Source organism: Gymnogyps californianus, chromosome 11, assembly GCF_018139145.2.
Source record: "Gymnogyps californianus isolate 813 chromosome 11, ASM1813914v2, whole genome shotgun sequence".
NCBI lineage: Eukaryota > Metazoa > Chordata > Aves > Accipitriformes > Cathartidae > Gymnogyps > Gymnogyps californianus.
In genome coordinates, this window is record NC_059481.1 from 18,038,781 (window position 1) to 18,064,553 (window position 25,773).

The window sequence follows — 25,773 nt, forward strand, 5'->3', positions numbered from 1 at the left end:
GATCCAAAATGAAATTAATATGACTGGCTGTCTCTCGAGATTGAGGGAGACGTTGAACAGAATCTGAACTCTGGCCCAAGAACAGCAGGCAATGAAAATGTAGAGTATTAAAAGCTATTTTGGATGTTTTCTTCTGGGCACAGTTGAGACATGCCACCGATCTAATCTCCATGCAGTCATGGGTGTTAGAATTACCCTGCACCTCTTGTTGAACCGCACTGGCTTAGCACATTGCCAAAACTGTAAGAGGGACTTTTGTTTGACATTTTTTCAGGGTTTTTTCTTTTTATCCAAATGAGAATGCAATGGAGACATGCCATTTCATAGCCAGTTGTTCTTGTGCTTTTTTCCTTTGAAGAAGGTCAAAAGCTAGGATATCTGTATGAATGTTTAGTCTTAGGCTGAGTTATAATTACATATCTCTTACCAGACAAGTTAAACACTTAGAATTAAAGATGCCAAATGAAGCTGACTGTAAAACTGTATTTGTACTGCATTACTTTCTGCCCTGTTCCATTTTAGAATAGCAGCAACAACAATAATGACACCATTTAAAAATTTTTCCCAAGCAACAAACAACCCCTATTTCCAAAGACACAGAGATGGAAGTTATTTGTTGCTGATTTGAATCTTACTGTGCGAACACACCTGCAGGCACACCCAAAATGTTTGATTCAGCTCCAGCTCTTAAAACAAAGAGTCTTTTCCTCAAAGTCAGAAGCATTTTTTGAGTGCAGAATACCATGATATCAGACTCGGACCTTCTCGGTAGTGACAGCATTTCTTTTCCTTTTTCTGTCAATTTAGCAGCATGTGACATTTTTTTTCCTTGCTGGTTATGCTCTTGAAAGATGTAAGAAAGAAGTATATCCCAAGGAATATAAAGAGAACTTCCCACTAGTTGCTGCTCCTAGGGTAACAGGATGAAATGTTATGAGAAATATGTGTAACTGAAATACATGGAAATTCAGCCCCCAAATTAATAACTATGGAGAATCCAGAATTATGATATTGTGATATCAATATCACAGTCTCTGCAGACACACTGGGAACAGCATACCTTCTATGCTGTTGCAGGAGCGTCCATGAATCAAAGCTCAGTCTAAATGTGCTACCGGTGGCATCCTCTTGGACCAAAGGGATAACAACCTCAAATCAAATCCTTCTGGCCCTATATCTCAACCATCAGTAAATCCATTTTTCAGTTACTTTGGGAAATTCAACAAAATCTTTAATTTCCAAATAAATTTTGTTTTGTTTTCATTCAGTAGCTTTTAAAATTATTTTATGCCCTTGCTTTGAGGGGGGGGAAAACAAACTGTTGAAATAGCAGAATCCTTTATGATGGGCCGACAATACTGTATGTGGCAGTTGGCCTGAGGACCTAGGAGAGGGGCTAGCCACTTCAGCAGCTCTTCTGTTTTGGGGCTGCAGGTTATCTGAGCCTGCTGGTCTGCAAATTAGTGTTTGTGCCTGCCCCTTTCTTGGGAGCTACAGCATCCTTTGCCGCCAACTCCGACCCTACGTGTGCTGTCTTGCAGTGAAAGCAAAGGTGCTTTGTGATCAGTTTAGTGCAGTGCCTATTATTGTTATTAAATAAATTCCAGATATGCCTGCATAACTCCTAGCATCCTGTTAAGCAAAACTTTGGATGAGAACATAGTTAAAAGCTGGAGTTCCTGGTTGGACACCGAGGGTGCAAAGTTGACCCTTGTGAGGAAACCCATCTACCCTTTGAGCTCTTTGGTACAGAAAGGGTGGAGCAACATTGGGAAGGAAGGTGACCTTTCCCTTGTCTTGTGAAATCACTTGGTTCCCATTGTGCCTTTTTTTTTTCCCCCTTGCCCATTCCTGCCATGGTTTATATGAGTGCCTCTTCTAAATGCCAGAGCAGCAATAGCCGTTTTAAATATGGTTGCAATTTCATGCCCCCAAATTTCCTCCGTTATCTTTAATCTTTGATCATTACAGTCCCTGAATGTAGCTTTTTGGTAAGCTGCAGTTTTTTATGTTACTGCTGTTTAGAATTAACTGGTCTGCTTCCTAAAAAGCCAAATGTTTAATCAATACATATCCTACTGTGTATAATAAATATATTTCTGCCATCACTTTTTGAAGAGAGAATGCTTTTGATTTGAGCCAAATAGTTTACAAAATGGCGAGGGAGGTTTTTTGTTGGTGGTGGTGTTTTTTTTTTTAATAGACGTTTAATGAGATGGGGCCAACCGGTGGATTAGAGCATAGAAATGGTATTGAAATTCAGGGGTGGGGTGGGGGGAGAAGTCTTTTACATGAATTAGTTAATTTTGAACATTTGTTACATTAGCATTCACTCCACTTAAGCTGATTAATTTCTTTGGATTGCATTTGTTTCCTGGGTAATAATTCGACAACCTTGCAATAAACTAAGCGTTAAGAAGTGGGTTCATGTACTGGAGTGTGCAGTAGGTAGGTAAGCTGTTGTTTGTGGCTCTTTTCCTGAACTTTGGAAGAAAAATCCCATTTTAAACCTGTAATAACGGAGGCTGATTACTTCGCATCAACTCACTGGCTTCCAGGGCAGAATTTTCAGACTGGTTATTGCGTGCACTGCTCTACTATAAAGTACAAGGTCTGTAAATTAAAGTTGGACCATAAGAGATTTAATCTGCAATTTTATAGGTCTCTAATCCAACGGTCATTTTGTATTTCAGGCTCCGAGTATATTATCAGGGTTTGGGGAGGGGGTTTTTTTGTGCTTGCAGTTTATTTATTTATTTATTTGTAGTGTCTTTAAATTATATTGTGAATTATGGCCAGGAAAATACTGATGCTTTTTCTCCCCCCCCAAACTATAGATTAGAAACGGTAAACAAAGTTGTTACACGTTGAAGAATAAAGACTTGGAACGTGCTTCAAAAGGAGTAATTTACTTGGAGCTGGATGTCCTATTTAATCCTGTAAGTTGAAATATTTTCTCTTTGCTTATCGCTGATGTAAGAAATGTATGAATCTGCAAGGAGGGGGGTGGAGGGGTGATCCTTTAAAAACCAGGAGCCAAGCAAGAGAAGTCCTAACCCGGTTGCATCTGGTGGTGGAGGGGTGTTTCACGCCGTGGGTGAAGAAGTATTGGGAGATCAGAGCTCTGCGACGGCCCCTCCAGGCGGATGGGACAGTGCAGGGGCATTTTTGGTCTGACAAGTGACCACAAATGCCTGAGGAAGGAGGTGCCGATTACTGTACGCCAGGGCTTCATTGGCAACAGCCAAAAAAGAGCTTAACGTTTAGATTATTATACATTACTTTTAACACCTACTTCTTCCCCAAAAAGCTGACCCACGATGTTCTCTTCCCAGGGTGTTGACAAGAAAATTAATGAGGCATGTACACGGTGCACTTAGTTTTTAGGTGGCTGAGTCAGTCTCAATTGTTTATGCCCTACAGCCTTTTACTGAGTTAAATACCGATTTATTAAGGCCATCGTGGGCTGCACTGCAGCTCTGCTCTTGCTGAAGTGAGTCCAGCCTTGCCCAATTTAACTCATCCACATTTTTCCTAGCAGCTCCTCTGAAGTAGCATAGAGGCTGAAAAGAGTGAAAGATCCTGAAATTCCTAATCAACGCTGGTGATACAAAGCTGAAATAATGCACTTAAAACTACATGACATCTTTTTTTAAATTTTTAATTTTTTTTTATTTTAGGTAAAAGCAAGTATTAGAACATTCAAGCCCCGAGAAAAGCGCTTTACTGAGGAGAACCGCAAATTTTCTAAAAAGGTGAAAATTGTGTCTGGGCTAAGCTCTCGCATCTGTTTTGGAAAGATTTGAATTGCTGTAGCACGGTCGCAAGAACAAAACCTATTTATGCATAAAATGCCAAACACGTGTAAATTCTGCGTATTTCCGTATATATTAAAAGGTTTGTTTGTGTTAACACGAAATTGCTTTCTGATCTAGTTTGCATCAGTAGTTCTGCTTTGTGCTTCAGAGTGGGGAAAATGATAGCTGTTGATGTTGCACAGTTCGCAGCACCTAAAGCTGAACGAGAGCCTTATTCTCTTCTTTGGGAAGGAAGAAACCAGGTCTAAATTAGTTGTTTAAAAAGTCTATAGGATTTTAGAACAAAGGCCATTATTCTTTTTTTAAATAAAGGTGCCCTGTAATAAGGCTGAAATTCCGTATTTATTTTTATGGACTGATCGAAAACATAGAATCGTAGAATGGTTTGGGTTGGAAGGGACCTTAAAGATCATCTAGTTCCAACCCCCCTGCCATGGGCAGGGACACCTTCCACTAGACCAGGCTGCTCAAAGCCCCATCCAGCCTGGCCTTGAACACTCCCAGGGATGGGGCATCCACAGCCTCTCTGGGCAACCTCTTCCAGCGCCTCACCACCCTCACAGTAAAGAGCTTCTTCCTTACATCTGATCTAAATCTACCCTCTTCCAGTTTAAAGCCATCACCCCTTGTCCTATCACTACCCTCCCTGATAAAGAGTCCCTCCCCATCTTTCCTGTAGGCCCCCTTTAAGTACTGGAAGGCCACTGTAAGGTCTCTCCGGAGCCTTCTCTCCTCCAGGCTAAACAACCTCAACTCTCTCAGCCTACACAAAACATGTAGAGAAGAGGTTCAGTGTTTTGATTACATTCTCTCTGACCCTTTTCCTGAGACATTGCTATATTTTGAGAATCGAGGGGGAATGAAGGTAGGTTTGTGTCACTGTTTTATTTAGTTTTGGCATCAAGACGTGCTTTTTTTTTTCTTTTTCTTTTCTTCTAAGGGATGAGGAAAATCTGGAAGGTTTGCGTGTAATCAGAAAGCAGACAGGAGCTGGAGTGTGTCTCTGAAATAGAGGCTTTATTTGTAGTATGTGCCCTGACATGCATTTGTGGCTTAAATTATCCCTGTTTCTGAAGCAATAGTAGGATATTAGAGTGTTTGATTAAACTCCTCTTCTCGTCCCCTCCTCCCACTCCATATTTATCAGATCTTATCAAGAAATGTTGATCGCCTGAAAAAAATCACCATGGCAATATGGAATACAATACAATTCCTTCGGAGCTGCTTTCTCTGGGAGTCCACGGTAAAGAGCGTGATAGCATTTGTGGTAAGTGGATTTCTTCTTTTATTGCATGAGGCTAAGTGATATAAGACCTTGAGTGTTACCGTGCCTTCCTCTCCACCGGCGTAAAGTCCTTTATTGTTTGCTGTTGTTGGTATTTTGTAGCTACGTGGCTGCAGGGCCGCAGGTTTCAAGGCAGCTTGGGCCACATTGGGCCTGATGAGCATGGAAATTAGACCTTCAGGAATAGCCTTTTTTTGCTCGGTGCGGAGGTGTTCACCAGCTTGCACCGAGCACTGAGGATGCCCATGTCCGTGGTGGGTGATGCCACCCCGTAAAGGCTGTGACAGTATGGTGACTCTGGATTTTATTTTTTTTTTTTCCCTAAACATGGCAACTGGGTGGTAGGAGAGGAGGGAGGTGGTGGCCAAGAGGATGATGCAGGCAGATGCCTTTGATTTGGGTGATGCAGTGAGCTGATGGGTCTTGTCCCTTCTATCTTCCATTGCAATGAGGCGGCACTTCACTACAGGTTATCAATGCCTGCTATGCCTGTGTCCCTACGGCACGTAAGCAGCTCTGCTGACGTTGCCTGTTGCAAATCTATTCTCTTGACAGTAATAATATATTGCTTAAAAAAAAAAAAAAAGGAAAAGGCTGGTCAGTGAGTTCTGCTGCGCTCTGCAAACAAAAAGCCAAGTTCTCCACCTGCCTGTCCCACTTTTCAGCTCTCTCCTTTTTCCTCTTGGTAGTAAACACTCCATTTGCAGTTTTCTTATAACCCACTCAGGCACAAAAAGGTTTTGCCTGCTCTTTATTCTGCGGTGTGACATTTTCTTCATGCTTGAAATGTTTGGCATGCCATTAAAGGTCGCAAAATCGTTTTGTGGTGGTCCAGCATGCAGAAAGAAAGTTTTTGAGTTGAGTGTTTATTAAGCAACATAACAGCCATATCTCCAAGATTTTCTCCCCCTTTTACTGTCTGTGAATTATAAGTCACTTAAATGTTCTTTTGAGGAAAACACTTCAGTGTATTTGCTGCAGATGAGTAAAGTAGACAATCCCTGATTGAAAGAAGCTCCAGAGCAAAGACAGAGGAGCTGTCTTTCACCCTGCAGGTTAGAGGGATGATTGGCATGTAAGAGTAGGTAGGATGAGAGGGTCTTTCTCTGTATTTTTTTTATTCCTGTTGCTCGAACCTTATTTAGATCATATCTAAAGTTAATGGTTCAAGAGCTGGTGGAGAGCAGAGCAGCTGGTACCTCACTGAAGCAGGTATGGCTGTGCAAGGGTGCTCTACAGTTGCGCACGAGGGAATCGGATGGTCATCCACACTGGGGCTGGAAAGGGAGGGACATATATAAAATCCCAGTGCCGATGTCCTACCATCACCGTACAGCAAGAATCTAAGCACATATTTAAGAGATTTACTCTTAAGAGATTTTGCACCAAAATGCTTGTGAAGTTACGGCTGTGAAGTTCAGTTTTCTAGACTTAGGAGACGTTTGGAAGTGGTGGAGAGGCAGAAAAATAAGAAGGTGTGAAAGTGGGTCTACAGAAAAAGAAATGGATTGCTAGTGAAAAGGAGGATGAGCAGGTTACAAGTTACAGATTATTAACGTCTTTACTGGATACCATAATACTCCTGGTTTCCTGAAAGGAATAAAAATACATGACTCTGAGAATAATTACCACAGGTTTCTTCTACAAACCAAAAATTAAGTCTATCTGATTTTTTCCACATGGAAATAATTCAGCTCTGGCACTTAAAATGAAGTGCTAATTATGTATCTCTTTCTCACTATTTCCAGCGTGTGTTCATAGTATTGAAAATACGCACGCAGCATGGTAGGTGCAGCATCCCTCCCTGCCCCAATCTGTATGTAAAATCCAGTCTTACCAGGTTAAATAAAATGTGTATCAAATATCGCATTTTTAAAATCATCATTCCCCAGCAAGCAACATCTATATACCTTCAGTACCTGGCTTTGTATCAACTTAGCCTGTACCAGATTTGTTCTTATTGATGACCTGCTTGTGGCTGACACTGAACACCAGAGGTGAGGAAGATGCACAAAGCTTCTCACCCATTTTTCAGCTGGGTTCGTGAAATCATGGCTGGCAGCTTAAGTGCCAGCCAGGCCCTCAAACCATAAAATGCCTTTTTACTTTTTTTTTTTTTTCCTTACAGGCGTCCCTTGGGCCACTGGAAATAACCATTGTGACCATATTCTACATATTCCACATATCTTCACTCTGATAGTCCTAGAGCTTGGGTGGTCCTTATGACCCCCCTCCCCTGTTGTATTGCCCTTGTTTCCCTCTACAGGTAGCCCATGCCCCTTCCTCCAAAGGGGGATAAAGGGAGGGAGGAGGAGGAGGAGGAAGGCAAGCAGACCATATAATCACGTGAACCTTGTTTTCTTAAGCAATCAGACAAAAACCACCACCAGACAGAAGAAAATATTTGTAAGAGATCATCAGAGCATGGCAATAGGCGAGGATGTGGTATCTTCCACCTTCCTGTTTTAGTCTTTATTACAGTGCACCTCCCTCCCCATTAGTGCTGACAGCTCGTGTGTGTGACAAGGACATTAGCTGCTACTTCTGGGTGTACAAGAGAAAAAGAGGGACAGATAAAGAGGGAGGAAACAGAGGACAGCACAGGCAGGACACACGTGAATGAGAAAAATGCTATCACTGTGTTTTCTCATTTGTAAAATACATAATCCCAAGCTAAATTTCTTTATTAGTTTGTAATGGTGAGAGGAGACAATCCAAGAACATATGCGTAGATTAATTTTTTGGGGCTAAAAAAATGAAATCATATTTTTCATCAGCATTCTGTGATTTTTAATCTGACGATTTTTAATCTGAGTTAATTGTATAGGCACAGAGGACACTGATCGGGCCTGCTCAGGCGCAAGTAAGATCAGAAATTTTTCAGGTTTAGAGGTTTTGGAAAGAGGGTTGAAAGGGAGGTGAGGTGAAAAGCAAAATTTCACTTTTGGTGCCATTTGCCCTGTGCACAAAGGGTTTGGTGCAAATTGTGTTACACAAATTCTGGAAAAAAACATCCTGGGTCAGAGAAGAGAGTCACACGTAGGTTTTCTGGATTCTTTATACTGTACATTTCGTTGTTGGTCTGGTGTGAAAAATGGACACACATGTTTGTGTGTGCCTGGGAATATCAGGAATATTCTCCCATGTGGAAAATGTTGCCTGTAGAGTTAATAGTGTTCATATACCAGGAGAGATCTTAGAAGACTTTGTTCGTGTGTTCTTCTCCATCAATTCAGGATTTGGGGGGATCTGTAGATTTTTAAGACCAAAAAGCTCTGCAGGCATTCTACTCTTTGTTTGATTTTGATGTCATTATCTCTGTATTCAACCCGATATGTTGTGTTTTGACTGAAACATGCCTCTTAAAAGGGCTTTATTTTGAAGAAACCCAGAGACATACTCTAGTACATCCCTGTATGGTTCTGCTCGTGTGCCTGACACTCTTCCTATCCTACCCTGGACAATTTACTCCCAGTTTCCAGGGTGAAAGTTGTGTGTTTAACCTGGTTCTCATCACTCCTTCCTCTTGTCACACCTTTGTGCATTGAGACATCACTTCCATGCTGCATTACTGGTGTCCAAAAAGCTGGAGCTGCGTGGTGGAATGTGCCTAGGGGAATGTCTGCTCGCAAGTCGTCTTGTGTATCTGTGTGATTATAAGCTGTTCGGTTTTCCTACTCGTGCATACGAAAACTTGTGTTCTTACCTTTCTGATGCGCTTTTAAACTAAATTTCTGGTCCTTCCTTCCACATGCCAACACCCCCTGCCTGCTCTGCTGCCCTTTCTTCCCTGGTCGTGGAAGTTAAGTCCATAATAACTGAATCATTCTCACTGTACAATATGTATTTTAAAAATATTTTAAAAGTTAATTTTAGTCACAGAATGATTTTCATGAGGAATTATGCATCATTGCACATTGTGCTTGTGATTTTATACAACATAATTACACCTTCTATTGACAGTTTTCTCTGCATTAATGGTAATTATGTCATTTAATGAAATTACGGTAATTGCATTAAAAAAACCCTATAATCTGGTGCAAATTAAAAGGATATATTGACTGGAATTTTTACTATCATGTATTTTTTTTTTAAAGTTTGCATGATAGTTGCAAGAGACGTTGACAGGATCAGGCAAACGATGGGAAACCAGCCACCGTAGCACCTCCGGTGTGACTGGCAGCGCTCGCTGCCGATTTGCTTTAGGGTCCCTGCACGCTCACCTATGCCAGCATGCTTCATTTTTACTGGCAGCGTGTCCCACTATATCAGGTTTAGGCTTCTTGCTAATCGAGGCTGCTGCCAGGGTGGGTACAGGTGGGAGCTGTTTTTCAGGCTCAGCCCTAGCTGGCAGCCTGGGCCAGCCAGGCAAGGAATGCAGCATGCATAGGCAGTATTTATTTATTTTGCAGTGACATTGCAGTGTGTCTGATAATTATTTTATGATGGGTTCGTACTGGGAGGAAAGGAAGGAATGCGTGGTGATGCAACGTAATGGGTTTGAAATGTGGAGTTTCTGGTCAAACTGACTGCAGCTATTTAATGGGGGGCAGCTGGGAAAATGACAGGCGTGGGATGATTTTGGAGCAGTTTGGGCTTCCCAAAAAGCCAGCTGATGCAAGAGTAGGGAAGCCCTGGGGTTTCTGGATGCCCAGCAGAGCTGCTGGGGGTTGTGGATGCAGCAGGAAACTCAAGCTTTTGAGCTCCTTGCTGCAGAGGTGGGATTTTGGCACCTTCTCCATTAAGATCTCTAAAGCTTTTTAAATCCAGAGAGAGCTGGAGGATGCCCAGTTTTTTTTGCGCTGGCCTCTTGGACTGTGGGAACTGGAAGCCTGAGGAGTCACAGAGCAAGCTGGGTGAGGCTGCACGTATGTGTGTTACTGTGCCAGTTTGCTTCAGTCCTAATCTGGGATAGCAGCAGAGACACGGGTTAGACTCTGCAGCCCATGAACTTCTGGGCATCTCTACTGAGTGTGCCATTTAACGTGCTGCCACTTAAGCTTGCTATATGGGAGCTGGATCTGAGCCCAGTTAAACTCATGTCATAGAGGAGACACCAACCATCTTATTAGACATGAACAATTTTTAATCCCTGTTGAGCTGGGCTATATTTATACTGATGACCTACAGGCAAAAGGCCATTAGCTTGTTGACAGTGTCCTCTGAAATTGCTAATTGCGTATCAGTAAGAGGGAGATGTTCTTTTCCCTCAGGAAGGATGTTAACTCAAAATCTAAGCCTTCTGGAGTTTACTTGGGGTAAATCTTTCATTCTGCATGTGGACAAGTGTCTCCTGCGTGTTATGGTTAGGCTTTCCCAAACAAAACACAAAATGTTCCAGTCCTGTTTGTACTAAGCATAATTCAACCCTGGACATGACAATATATGGGTAAAACTTCCAGTTTAACTCGTGCATTGTTTTGCAACACGGATATTTTTTTTTTCCTTGGTGGAAGGGGAGTTATGGATCGATAAAGGGAAATTCTTGGGACAGAAGTTTAACAGGGAACACGAGGAATCTGTGGAGAAGGGAGACCAGTAACAGCTATGAAATCCAAACAACTTAGGATAGAGACCGAGTCACCAAGCATCTCTTGGACCCCTGGCCAACCAAGCAGAGGATAGAGGTTAATTTTAACTGAGGCTTTGCTTGCGATTTGCCAGTAGATGATAATAATTTGCTCTGCTATAGGGTGGGGAAGGAAGATGTGCTCTCACATGAGCTTCCCTAAAATCTTTCTTATTTTCCCCATGAATTGTCTGCTAATTTTGAACAAGCAGTTCCCTGATACAAAGCACAAACCACCCTGCCATGACTACATGTGTAACTGATGAGAAGGGTATAGTCTTTTTTCTCCCCTTTTTTTTCATCCTCATAGCTGAAGACAAAATATAAATCATTGTTCCCAAACTGTTTGGGAACAGCATTAAAGTAATGGTAGATTAAAATGTCTCCACATTAAAAAGCTAAATAAAATGAATAGATGTAATCCTAAAGAGAGAAGAATGAGTATTCTTCAAAGACTGAATAGGGAACTTGGAAAAAGAAAAAGCTTAAAAAAAAGAAAAAAGTATTAATGCAAAAGAGATGGTCTTTACTTCCACTTTACTGTAGAGCTTTTGCTAAGGGCTTTTCTCAGCCCATTTGCAGCTTGTGTTTTGCTACAGTTTTAAAGAAGCAGTCGGCAAAGGGACAAATGCAGTTCCTATTTAAATAGAGGAGCTGTAAAATAACAGTCTGGAACAAAAAATTTGTTCATATTTATGGCTAGAGCTAGTGCTGGAGGAGCAGTGAAAGGCAGGGTTTCAGGAATTTGACCTGGTAAGTAATTCTTCAGAGCCCCTAATATTTCCTCCCTTCTTTCTCTCCCTAAAACCCTGGCACAGGCACATCTTCAAAATTATTGTCTTGAACTCCAGTGAAAAGGCTGGATCAGAGGTATGTTTTTATTTCGAGCTATTATATCCCAGTAAAAGCACTTTCCTAATGACGGAGGAAACGTTTACATCCTGCTTCCTCCACGCTGCTCATGGCAGCGCCTGTGAGAGTGCACCATTTGTGCATGCAAAGCCGTTAGGAGCACGTTACCTGACACATGCAAGTAACTGCTCGGATGAGAAACAGGCTCCTCTAGGCAATTAAAGGAGATGGTTTTACCCTGCTCCCAGCAATTTTTACATTTCCAGTATTATTCTTCTGTGGTTGAGGGGAATACGATTTAAGCTTGAGATCTCAGGCTTTGCTTTGCTGCAGCAGTTAAAATTCCTGGAATAGCAACAGTGATATTGATGATGCTGAGAGACACACAGCAAAGTAAACACATGTTATTTCCAGCTCTTTCAAAAATGCAAGAACAAACAAGGACAAAGTTAATAGGGAAATAACCACTTAGAAGCTTGACAACATGATAAACAAGATTTAAAAAGCAAAGTTTGAAGCTTTGGAGTCGGGGTGAGATGGAGCTGAGCAGAGACCAGTACAAATATCCCTTTTAACTTTGAAAAGGATAGCTGGTCTTATGTTGCCAGCTCAGAGGTTTCAGGGATTTGCTTTTTACCAGTGAAATGTTTCAAAATAAAAATAAAAACACAACTATGTTTTGCATCTGAGGAGTAATACTCATTTCCTATGGGCTTGCTTAACGAGGCACTTACCCTATATAGAGAGTCCCTTGCTTTCGGGGTTGGGGAGCTTCCTTTTAAATTAAGTCTATGCTGTGCTCATATTTTTGAGCAATAGTAGTGCTTTCTGTGCCGTGTACTCAAAACTTGCATGCATCACATAGGAATGAGTCCCTCAGCCCTGGTAATGAGAGAGACCTAAATCACTGCCTCTCACTCTTTAATTGCATTACGTTGTTTATAATAAGCCTTTTAATACCTTGGTTGTGTGTGTGTTTAAACTTTATAGTCAAAGCATTCACGTAAAAGCCCAGTCCTGCCGGAGGATAAGCCCCTGTACAGCTGGTCAGCAGGAATGTGTATGCAGGCATCCAGTAGAGAATTAAGACAATGAGAAAGAAATTCAGCTTTGGTGTAGTATATAGATGTAGCCCTAGAAGCTGCCTGCGTTAAGATACACATATCTAGCTATCTATCTGTCTCCAGAACTGGATTAGAAATATAGTTTTCATCTGTTTAGCTATCTAATGACAGCCCACAAAGCCAAGCCCAAATGTGCGAACGTTTTATCTAATAAAAAAACCCAAAAAACCAAAAAACAAACCTAATGAAAAAGGGCTCTTTATAGCTAAAACCTGAACTAAATGCATCTGCAAACAGTTCTGACTGCCTTTCTACTCGAGTTGTGACCTGTTGGAGAACTCTGCTCGGTGCTTGCATTTCCAGCTAATTTGATATTGCCTTTTTTTGTGGTTGAAGCTTTGTCATTTGTTTCGAAGCTGTCATTTTTATTAGTCTCCCTGGCTGATCTTTTTGGGCTCTCGTCAGGTGGTGTATGTTCTCCATTGTCTGCCTGGTCTTGGCAAGCTGTAGGTCCTTTTATTGCCATATGACGTGGGCGTGCTTGCAGCAGTAGCCTGTAATTATACCCACCACAGGTGACAGTTACAAGAGAGCTTTGGTAATAATTTTAGCTGCCTGATCTGATGTTTACGAAGAGCGCACCCTCTTTGTGGTCTGGCTGGAGTTTGCTATATTGTTTTGTACTTTAGCTGTTTGATTTATGAAGCGCGCCCCCCCCCCCCCATGTATGCTGTCTTGTGTCTTTTGAAGTTCTGAAGTTTTATAAGAGATTATTGTTGATCTTATGCTGTTTCGTACATTTTCTATTTATTTTTGCATATCTTGTATTTATTTTGCTTTGTCTGGCAGGGTAAAATAGTACTCTTGCCTGTTGCTGGGTTTACTTATATATTTAACATTGCTGAACTCCTGTTCCTAACCACTCGTTGGCAGATATGCTGTGTTCTCCTAGCTGTGAGACTAATCATAGATTAGCATTTAATTATGTTTTTTTTATCGTTGACTATTATTTAACTGTTTTATAAAAGATCAAATTTGCTATCTGTGAAGGCAGCACTGGTTCCTTTACTCTCGATGGAATTGCAAAACTTGCATATGCCAAAGGTGAATTTAGCTCATGATTCTTACTGTTACCTTACAGACCTACATCCTGATGTTAGGAATTTGCTACAAAAAACGTGGAAAAGACTGAAGTGCACGCTGCTTGAAAGCTGGCTTTTCTTTTGTGGTGTATTTCTTTTTGTAGCTTTAGATTCTTTAGAGGAACTTCAGATTAAATATCTTGAGCATCTTCTGAATTTGTGAGAAAGCAGTAATTTGTAATTCTTATCAATTGACTGGTAGGCTAAAAAACAAGAGGAATTTATTAGTAACTATTTGCTAGCTTATCTGGTCCTAAAGAGACGATATTCCATATCAGGATCCAGTCATTTTTATTTTCCCAATTTGCCTGTTGCCTTTCCTGAAAATTCACTTTATTCATAGATTAGAAATTGCATAAACAAAGATGAAATTAGTATGCTAAGTTTAATGAATGCTGCATCTGTGTGAGACTCATTAAACAGAAGTGTGAGAGAGAAGCTACTTACCCACCACTATTGGAAATACCAGAATTTGGGAAGCTTATGTGTAAAATTCCCAAAGTTTGGCATGGATTTGCATTATGCAAGCTGTATGGAAAAAGGCATACAGCTCAGCCCAAACAAACAAAAAGGTAGGAAGCCCATGGTATCTATTATGAAAAAGGTATGTATTAGGAAGTGAAGTTGTCATTAAAAGTAAAAATTCTTTTACTTAGTGTGCTCTCTTTTTCCCCAGAACCCCAGGTGTATTGATTTTCTTTCACTCAGGATCTGCTTGGTTTTGTCTCATTACTCGCATTACTTTGACCTGGCACCTCTTAGAAAGTACTTTAAAGCACTTAGTTTTACAGGAAGATTGTAGATGTTGACTGTTATCTCCCTTGTCATTGGTGGAGCAATCCTATCAGTATTTTGTGAGCTTTTTCCTTCTTTTTTTTTTTATTTTTAAAAAGGCAAATCCTTTATTTTTAACACAGGTGTAATCTTAGAACAGTGCATTCCCTTGAAATATATAGGCAGGTTGTTGGTTGTTTGGTTTTTTTTTTTTTTTTTCTAAAATAAGGGAATAAGTAGAGACATGTCTGTAGGTGGTTTAAATCCCTGTAACTCCATTAACTTCAGCAAACCGATGTTATTTAACATCAGTTAAAAATCTCCATCCTCATTTTGGGGCAAATCCTGTGTGAAGAGGAGTAGCAGGTTTCCTGAAAAGGAGGGAAATCCTGTAGGTGGCGATGGACCCTCACGGATGAGCCAGCCCTGGCATTCAGGCTTTTGTCAGATTTTTCTGGCAGGTTTTCTTTCTTTTGCTTGAACTATTTTATTTTTAATTTAATTCACCCGTTCTCTCAGCGCTAATCTAACACTAGTTGCAGAAATCTTGACAACTGGAAGAAATTTCCTATTTGAAGGTAATGGAACATTTTGGTTTTATGATGGAGACAGATGCACCTTGAGGGGTTTCTCTTAAGGCATTCTACTTCTTGTGGGGCTTTTTTTTTTTTAAATAAGGAGTTGGATCCTTTATAAGATCTGAAATAAAGGGGGATTAGTGTAGAAGCTACAGAGCAAATACTTTTTTTTTTAAAAGCCTGTTCTTTTTTAGTTTTGCTTTTCTTCACTAACAACTAAGATGTGCTTTGACTTAGAGGTTAGTCTTAAGCAACCAGGAAGTTCTCGAGTTGTTTAAGGATAGCAATAATAATAAAAATACTCTAAATCAGGATATGTCCCTTCTACTTTTTTTTAGCATTCATTGGGAAATAAAGCTGGAGCAATGGGATGACTACAAAATCCCAGAAATTGGATTTAAAAAAAATCTGTACTATTAATTATTCATAAATTTGACTACTGCCACAGTAAAGAATTACACTGGTACCAATAGCATCCATGAAGTTTTGATCGCTTCCCCCACCACTTCATGAAAATGAAATCTGTTATTCTTAATTGTGACATCCACACTGTAGTCAAGCTTAGCTTGGTTTTGGGTGGCTTTTTTTGTTTTAAAGGTAGTGTTGTGATTTTGAGAAGTGTTAATAAATATGTAAAACATGTAGTGTTTTGTACTAGTCTAATATGCTGATTTATTTTAGCCTTAACATTACCCATGTAAAGTCAGCATGTTTACTGAAAGATGAGTGTCATCTGTGAGCAAAAGTCTCCACTAAAACAGCCTTTATTTACTCTACTAGCTCAGGTTCAGAACTTTCTACTTGCTTTTTGGGAGAAGTTGCTGTCTTCTGTACTTTCCCTCAGCTTTCATCTTTTAATGAAACAGAGGAGCTGCACAGCTCTGTATCAAAGCCAATTGTCAACTTTCATTAGATGTAGTCTGTTGTTTGTTCAGATTAGAAATAACTGCATTACACTTTGACTTTGACGGCTTGTTTGTTTTTAAATATACTAGGTATATGTGACCTTTTTGTCATTTGTGATGCACTTGGCTTGACAAATTTGAGATACCCATTTAAACAGCAGCAAAAACTATTTGTAATGCGGGTACTTCACAAAAGGCACTTTTTGTAGGTCTAGAAAAGTAAAACAAAATCCTGCAGCTCATACAAAGCATTAATAGATTCATATAAAGTATTGTTAGCTAGCACTGTACCTCAAATACATTGCATGGGGGGGGAAAAACCCCACTGCTTAGTGAGACTGCAGCACCCGTTATTTAGCAGTGGGTGGGAATCCAGTTAGCTGGTTTTAAAACCCCATTATGCATTGTCCATATGAGAATGGTTCAGATGTGGCCTCTGTCAGAACATGATGGCAAGGAAGTCTAATTCCATTAAAAAATTGCACTAAGCAAATTTTCTTAAAATGTTTAGAATATTAAATGGGAAATGCATAACTGATACAGTGATATTAGCTTTTTTTACCGAACATGCCCATCAGGAATCAAATGATGACTTGTTCTAGCAGTTAAGAAAACTTCCCCAGATACTTCTGTGTACACATTTGGGAAAATTATTTGCAATGATACATTTCAATTTCCTTAATAAACTAGACCTGTCTTCCTAATTCCCTTTCCCTCAAGTCTCCCTCCACAGGGGTTAAGAAATGAAGTATTTTGAAATTATTATCAGATAACTGTTTCTATGAATAAAAAACTAATCTATGCTTTTTTAAAAATAGATTTGTATTCCAAAGCTGGGAAATAGACAGTGGCGGTACAAAGGAAATATGAAATTAATAAAAATGAAGACAGTTTGCAGAGCTACTCTGGATTGTTTTAATTTTTTTTTTCTGGAAAGTAGGACTTCTGTAACAGCATGCATTGCAATGGCTTTCCTGCTTTCTAATTTAAAAGTTGTATGAATACTAGCAGAGATAGTGGTCCTTTAGTGCCCAATGAATACTATCTTACACACTCATACCTATAGTAATGCATACAGAGTGACTATGAGATCAAATGCTCTGGTTAAAAAGCCTTAGGGAAGCATTATGTGTCTGAGGTCTGATCTATTGTCTGGGAGGTGGAGAGTGTTAATGCACTCTGCAAAGATTAGACTCCCTCTCTAATTGCTCCAACACTTCCTTAAAGGATTTAAACAGTCAGGAAAGGTGATGCTCCTTGTCAATTTTTGTCTTCTGGCAGCCGTTGAAGTTTATCTGTCTTTCCATGGAGACCACTAGATCACGTAAAGCAGGCAATGTCAAAAGCATGAACCCTGAATTAGGACTGAGAGCAATGAATGCCATTATTTACAACTTCATTATTTCAGCTTTTAAATACTTTAAGGGTTCGGGACCAGATCGCTCTTACGTGCCATGCCATTTACATTTGGTGATGGGAACTCCCAAAGTCTCACGAAAAGTTTAGCTCACCGAGTTTCATGAAAAGTCACCCTTTTAATTCTGAAGTGTATCACATTATTGGCTGCATTCCTTAGAGTGTGGCTGGTGCTTCCCCACTGCATCTCTGCGGTACCGAGTCAGTGTGTGTAACAGCCACTGCTGTTGTATATAGTGCTGCTTATTTATCTAAGTGCAGTGCTAAGTCTGAGCTACCGTGAGACACTCTTTGCTATTTTACCCCCAAATTTTCCTTTCCCTCACTAAGTCTGATAAGGATTTGATTTCCCTTGGTTCATAGAGCCTAAATCACATATAAAAAAAAAAAAAAAGACTTGGAAATCTGATAAAGCTCATGCAGGAAAGTTGTTTGGTTTTTTTTTTTTCTGCTGCTTAATCAGCATGTCCACACTGACAAGTACCTGACCCCCGTCACTGGTTTTACAAAGCAAAATAGAAATTTGTCCAACGGATCAGAACCACTTAAAACAACTAGATTGTTATCGTGCAGTCTAGCTATTTGAAAATCAGTTTGAAGCACCAAATAGTTTTGTTGCTGGTTTAGAAGACTAACCTATTATAATGGCTTACATTTGCAAAGGATGCTTCTTTTGCTTGGAAAAGCACTTTAAGAGCAAGGGATGAAAAAGGGTGAATGATACTGAGAAAGGAGAAGCGCAGCTCAACCCCCAGAGAATTTGGAAGATTTAATATTTCTGCAACAAGGCTATGGTATCCTAACGTTGACAGTAGGGTAAGATTATTGCAACAGGAGTGGAATTTGACCCATCTTTTTAAAAATATCCATTCCTGTTTCACAGACAGATGTGAGTGTGTCCTGTTTACCTGCAGCTCACACAACGTGACCGCTCCTACCGAACAGAGAGCCATCCTGTAGTTATTTTTTTCTGGCGGATCAGAAGCTTTTTAATTTGAGATAGTGTCTGTGTTTTTGCTAGTCTAGCAGCATCTAAATGTGTTGGTGTATATAATCCATTTCACACACATAAATGTATAAATATGACCTATATAAATATACATATATTTAATGCCTCTTTTCTAGACTCTGAGCAGATGACTAATACAGCTGTTCAAAGAAGAGGCTCTTTTCTTTCTTTTTTTTTTAAAAAAAAAAGCCCTCTTGGCTCTGAATCGGAAATTGAGGAGCAGAATTCATCAAGTGTATTCTGATCGTTCTCACATGGGTAGTTCCTCCTTCCCTTCCTGCATAGCATGTTCCTTTGCACTGTTGCTATATTACATGAAATGTTTCATCTGTATATAAAAATTAAAAATTCAAACAAAAATCTGGCCCACATGAAGAACAGGCCCTTTGGGCATATGGTTCATTATGCATATTCGTTTAATTACTAAAACACTTGGGATGTCTCTACTGCCCTTGCTTTCAACTTGTAAAGTTGGATCTGTTCTGCAGCACAGAATATGTTGAACAGGCATGTGTCATAAAGGACTTCAGTTTTCTCCTACTTAAAACTCTATATAATGTTCTTGGCTGGATTGTTAGAATTTACTGAATATTAGTTCAATCCACTGTATCAAAACAGCAGTTTGGGATCTCTTTTCCCTTAACACCTTCTCTAACCCCAAAAAGGCAAGTTTTACAGTGGTTAGTTCAGAGCTGTGTTTAGTATCGAAGTAATGTGAGACTAAGGATTTAGATTTCAGGCACATTCCCACAAAGTACCTAAAGTCGCACGTTGAAGCTGTATAACTTTTATTAGCTAAGAAGGGATTGCTGTGATAGTGTGACTTTAATTGATTTTCAGGGCAAACAGGTGGTGATGGTTTAGGCATCCCCTAGTCTCCTGCCATTCCTAATTTGGAGCTGCACATATAATAGCTTTATTAAAATAAACAATCTTCTGGCTTTAGTTTTACCTGAACAGCTGCCTGAAATTGCAAGAGTCTTGCAACTTTTTTTTTTTTTAGATCGTTCTGTATTTTGGCAAGCAAGATGCTATAGGTCCGCTAGTGGAAAATCTCTATTACATAGTCATGCTGTCAATACTTAGGATTTTTTTGTGTTGCTGCTGTTGTTGCTAGCTTACAATAGTAACATATTTAGGGTATAATTACAGTGAGTCTCCCAGTCATCTTCATGCGTTTGCTTTGTAATGCAGCAATTTTGTCACACTGCAGATTATGAACCTGCTGAAATTGTTTAAGTGTGTTGTAATTGCTCTTGCTGTTCTTGGTGTCCAGTGTGTGTGTCAGGTGTGGGGAGAGCTGGGGTTCAATTACGATTTTTGCTCTACTCTTGACTGTGGGAAATGGATCTCAGGTAGATGAAGAGACCTTCATCTTGCTTTATACTTCATACTGCTTTACATGTGCTTTATAGGTGTTTTTAGATTTCTGGGTTTACTGGGGGTTTTTTACTTAATTTTTTTCAATTGATTTTTTTACTCCTTTTGCTCTGTTTCAGTCTGGAAACATTTCTTTAGGACTGGAGGTTTTGGAAAAGAAGGTACCAGACAGTTTTGCAGCATTAGTGTGTATAAGCATCTATTTCTCATTTATGTGGGTTTACTGCAACCTGATATTTTTTTTTATGCCATAGTTGAAGACTGCCAGGAAAGTAACCTTATGTGTGATCCTCCTGCCACTGAACACTGAATTAAGTCTAATTAAACATACTTGCTGTATTAGAGAGCCCTTTTGCCTTTACTCATTCAGCTCTAATATACACTATGAATGTGAAGGAGGAAGTCATTAAAGTAGTTTAAACACATCATTTATGCCTCCCATTTGCTACCAATTGTAACCCTATGTTGAGAGCCCAAAGTTAAAGAACACTTCCACCAAATACTCTTTCCGCTCGCTGTACAATTACGTCACCATCTGACCCTCACTGCTAATGTTTCTCACAATGTTAACAAATATGTCTCCAAAGTAAGTGGACATTTATCAGCCTAGCTAATGATAAATTTTTTCATGACCCTTTTAAGGTGTTCACCTTATCCAGAATAAATAAAATTAACTTACATTTTTGCCTCTGTTTAAATAGCACAGATATTTTTTTCTGACACTTTTTGGAAGAATTATTTACTATAAGATCAGGCTTTTAACTTGCATAATGCCTGTCTTCCCTGCAAATAGATCAGAACTTTCTGTATGAGAGTAATTCCTAAACTATGACCCTGCTGATAAACCAAAACATTAGAGATAAAAATGACCAATTAATTTAGTTACAATATAAAACAACAGATTTTTTTTTTTTTTTGCATGCCACCCCCCCCTTTGTTTTAGGATCTTCCCCCATTGCCTTTGTCTGTGATAGTTACCCCTTTAGAAATAAAATGCAGATTTATTCCCTGGACCCACTCCCAGCGGATTACCCCAAAAGATAGAAAAGTGTTTTAATACTTTTTCCCTGTTTTTTTCAATTTTAAGCTTTATTGCTTGAGGGTCTTAACTGTATTTTACTTGGCACAGGAAATGTAAAATATGTTAGATAAAAACATGAGGGAAAAATTAGACCAGTCAGCATGCCAGCAAACAGCTATTTCTTCAGTGTCTGCAGCCTAAAAGGATTTGAAATCTTTTACTCTCAAACTGTTGTACATACATAAATATAGAACCCCAAACTTGCGGTGTTGTAGTTGGTTTTGTTTTGATTAACCTCTTCTGGGGTTAGGGATAAAGAGAAAGTAACAGCCACAAGAAAAACTGTGTAGAGGCACCCCGTTAGACGTGTGGTGGGCTGTTAGGCTTTGGGGTCTGAATGTATGTGTCTTAAAGGACAAAGAAGAGACCCCCCCAGACACACACCCTTTTGTGTTGAAAATTATCATCCACGTTGACCAGTTTGACAGATAATCTTCAAATAGCTGGAATGCAATATGTAAATCTTAACTTACACATAAACTTAACAGGTGGTAAGTTCAGTGAAATAAACTTGAACCAAGTGGCTCTTCCCTGACCCCTCATTAAAGAAAGATCTCTAAGGATCTTGTTTTTAATTTCCTAGGCTGGCTAATCTCATTAATGTAACCAAAATAATCAAAATAAAGGAAAACCCTCACTTTTTAATTAGTTTGCGTTTATTTTGTTGTTGTTTATCTCTTTCTGATTCCTGGCATTGTTATGAATAAAGAATAAATCCATTGAAGATGTTAATGACAAAAGTAACTCAGGATCAGAGTGCGGACGTTTTGTAAGTGTTTGCAGTCTTAAGCGTAGCATCCCAACCTTCCCTGATGAAGTTACCGACGGCAGTGTCCCAAGAGGATGGTGGAGAACAGATTGTAATGTTATCAACTCTTCTGATTTCGCTGCAACTTTTGCAGAATAACGTGCTTTTTCTTAAAGCGCCATTTCTTAGAGTCCTGTGATTGCACATGAATCACAGCTTTCATTTAAAACACAAATGAGTTTCTACTTCCTAGCAGCAGCAAAGAAAATGAGATCCCCCTGAAGAGTCTAAACCAGACAGTGATAAAAAAGGCCCTAACACATATTGACTTAAACAGTATGAGATTTTTCGTATGTTCTTCAGGGATTTTTTTTGTTGATTCTTTTATGTCTTATTTTGTTGGGAGTGGGAGACATTGGGTTTTTTCTTTTCTTTTTGAACGTTCAAACTGATGTTAAAATTGTGACCCTGATGACCACAGTTCCTATCCTTCGAAGGCTTTACTCTATCACTCCTTTTCCTTGTTGCGTCCTCACAAGTAATGTAAATTGTCAAGCGCAAGTTGGGTGTCTTGGGTTTTCGTGCCCCTTAATCTCATCCTGGGCCACTTTCTTAGCAAGCTGCAGCTGGGACAAGCAGAGATGGGACACGTGGGTATGGCAGCAGGACACGGCTTTGCAGCTGTGTCATTTAGAGTACGCAGACAGCTCAGGTGGGCAAATGTGGCCACGTTGTTTCTGTTACCCAAAGGATCTTCTGAAAAACAGGTAGACCTACATGGTAGCGAATTGTACAAACATATCCTTTATTCCTACCTCTCAATTCTGTGCAGTCATGCATGTAATACAGACTGAGTCATTTTGGAGCACAGTTTGATGTTTTGGTTTGGCTTTGGGGTGTTTAGGTGGTTGGGTTTTTTTTGTGTGTCTTTGTTTTTAGAGTGCAATTGTGTTTGCGCTTGCAACAGAAAGCTTGTGTAGAAGAGCTAAGCTTTTTGCCTGTGGTACACCCGTAAAAAATTAGTAAGTTGTACGCTGATGTGTGGAGCAATGCAGAGATAATTTGTAATGTGGCATAAATATTTAAAGACCTCTGTTCCTTCAGGTTATTTTTGATTTTGGTCATCACCTTTCAATACAGCGCACGTTTCATACCGCCATTGAGATGCTCTGCGTTTTTTGCTGGGGATGCGAAAAAAGCAAATTGAGTCTAAAGTAAATAGGTTTCTTCTGACAGTGCCGGTTTATTTAAGTATAATTTCTCTTCCTGCCACGTTTTTCGTTATTGCATCGCAATGAGGGAGCGACTCTGCTCATAACTGACCCTTCCTTGAGCTCCAGCTTGGTGGCTATGAAGTGGCATAGGAGTGCTCTCAGCTGGCCATGGCATGGTGAGAGCGCATCATATGGATGCAGGAAGGAGAGTATTAGTAAGACCGATTCTGGAATGCATCTTTGGAAGAGGATCTGTTCTTAAAAAAGGGGGGGGGGGGGGGGGACGGACTTTAGTGGGAAATACATGGTACATGACTGCCTCAACCTTTATTTGCCATGCCCTGAGGTGGGGCTATATTAGTCTAATTTCCATAATTTTTGTAGGCTTCTTTTTTTAATATTCTCACTAGTCCAATGCACAAGACAGCCCAAGAGCGCAAGCCTTGTTACTGCACTCACATCAGGCTGAGCCCACACCGGGTACCCTGATTTTTGTTAGCGTGGGCTCAGCACCACTGTGTCCATGCATCCATATTGCCTGTATCTGGAAGAGATAACTCCTTATATACAGGTATATATACGCATATGCACAAATGTACTGCTCTATGTGAGTGTGTTCATTCTCTCCTCAACTCTTTTACTCTCCCTTTCTAAGGGCAGGAATAAGTATTGGTCAGAAATAATTTGTTGTCGACAGGCTTATTGCCTCCAAGAGATTCAAGTGCCCTTTTGGGGAGCCAATATCTTGCATTATTGGCTAATATCCTGTATTTTGTTTGGGGCAGAGGGACGGAAAGCTTAAAAAAAAAATGCTGGAGAGTTTGTCCCTGAATGTTTAGCTGCAGAAATTTCTCCTTTTTTATAGAGTCAATTCAAATTCAATATTTGGCAATTTGAGACTACGTAACCCAGAGAAGTTAAAAATATGTAACTCCTCTCCCCTGTAAATAAAGGAGAGCAGGTCTTTGTGTCTCAAATCAAAATCAGTGTTTTGGTTTAGTTCAAAACATAACTTGGACATTCACGGCAGTATCAGCTCAAGTTTTTCTTCTGGCTTCATGAATTGCACAGACCGTGTTTATAAATTGCAAGGAAACCTTTGACGAAGCTGCTAGTAGTTCAGAGTTCAGTTAAATTGTGTGTGGTTTTGAAAGTTGGAGTTTCAAATAATATTTTTCACAGCTCCACTGACGAGGCATTTCATTAGCATTGGAGCCTACACTGGCTGAGAAAATAACCTTTTACCATAGGTTCCTTGCATGCATTTAATCTCCTTTCACTTTTATTTTTTCCATCTGATGGAATGTATCCCTCTCCTTCTCCCATCACTGTTGTTTTCCAAGAATTATCTTTTACACAGCACAGCATCTTTTACTTCTCCACAAAGACTTACCAGGTCAAAAAGAGACTGATTTTTAGAGTTAAAAAACCTTATAATTACTGTGTAGAAAAATTACACAGAAAATCCTATCTAATGCTAGGTTTCTAAACCTCTTAAAATTGTTCTATCCCATGACTGTGGGTTTGCTGGTGACAAATGTTTTATGGGCATACTTTAGTAGACACCCGTCTAAAATCTGTTCTTAATAGTCAGATCCTAAATTGGAACCAGAGGGGCAGAAAAACCAGATTTGAAACGTGTTTCTAAGGGTTTGTTTTTACTTTCAGTTGAGACTGCCTTCTCTCATCTTTTATACTGCTGTCAAAAGGGCCACTCTCATGGTTGTTCAAACTCCATGCTTCTTGACAGGAACAGTTGGACCCCTCTTCAATGATTTTCAGATGAAACAGCTTCCAAACCTCCAGAGCTTTAACTTGTAGTTATTAGGCCCTTTGAAATAGCAACACATTAATCAGCTGAAATCAAGTGGTCCTTTCTCCAAGGCTGTGATATTACTGTTCTCTTCTAGGTAGAACTCTAGTCTAAATATTAGTTTCAAGAGCTCTTTTTTCCCCCTCTAGATATGTCCCATTTCTGTTTCTATTTTGATCATTGTTTTATAATGCTGTGAATTAAATTGCTCAGTTCTATAATAGGCTTTTATACTCTCAAATTGCTTTAAAAGAAGTAATGCAGAAAGCTAGCTTCCACTTGTTTGACTTTTATTTTAGAAATTGGGTAGTGTCCTTTTAACTTCTCTCACGCACAGTATGAAGCCCAGCAGAAAAGGTATCAATGATCTAACGGATTATGTCTGACAGAACTTGGTCTAACGATGACGTGAAACATGGAAAAAAGTATGGTTTGTTAAAACTGGATCACTTGAAACAGGGACTTGGTTTCTGTCCCTGACTTTTGTGATATTGAGCAAGTGATCTGAACCTGTTAATGACTTCCCTTACAAGTCTATGTATTAGGCAAAAGACAGACAAGAAATCAAGAAGGTATTGTTCCTTGCAATAGCCATTATATACATCAGCAGCTGAACCATTCTCGAGTTTTGGCAAAAAGTATTGCTAAGAAAATAATTTAGGGAGGGTAATGCAGGAGCTTCTCCCGGGCGTAAGGTATCACTGGGGCGAAAATAAAAACATGCACGATTGCGAACCTTGTAATTTGAGGAGTGGGTGTCTATATCACAGGGCTGCTGATGCTGTAGTCAGTGTCAGGGAGCTGCATGAGAGTTGATAAAATAGGACATGGGCCTGTTTGGGAACTGCTTTGAAAACTGATGCTGCAGAACTACTCAAAAGGCTGTCAGAATGCAGAAATATTTCTATTCGCTTTATAAACACCCTCTGAACTTTTATTATGTACTGTATGTTCACAGCAATCATTTCCCGTACCTCCGAGGCTAAATAATTTCTGAATAGCTAAATCAATTTGTCTTGTGTCTGTGTTGTGTCACAGTAATGGAAGTTCCCTTTACTGCAGCGGTAGCAGTAAAGCAGCTCTTCTTAAGGAGATGTGGGAGCTCTATCAAAGCATCGCTGTCTG

General features: G+C 39.8%; 1 protein-coding gene across 4 annotated transcripts in view; it reads left to right on the forward strand.

The window, feature by feature from the left end:
- MCTP2 (multiple C2 and transmembrane domain containing 2) overlaps positions 1–25,773 on the forward strand; it is a 104,473-nt gene that overhangs the window by 54,391 nt on the left and 24,309 nt on the right. For all 4 annotated transcript variants that reach the window (XM_050903070.1, XM_050903067.1, XM_050903068.1 and 1 more), the window contains 3 exons: positions 2,838–2,939; positions 3,681–3,755; positions 4,966–5,085. In XM_050903070.1, the coding sequence (XP_050759027.1) occupies positions 2,838–2,939; positions 3,681–3,755; positions 4,966–5,085 (297 nt within the window). The remainder of the gene's footprint in view (positions 1–2,837; positions 2,940–3,680; positions 3,756–4,965; positions 5,086–25,773) is intronic.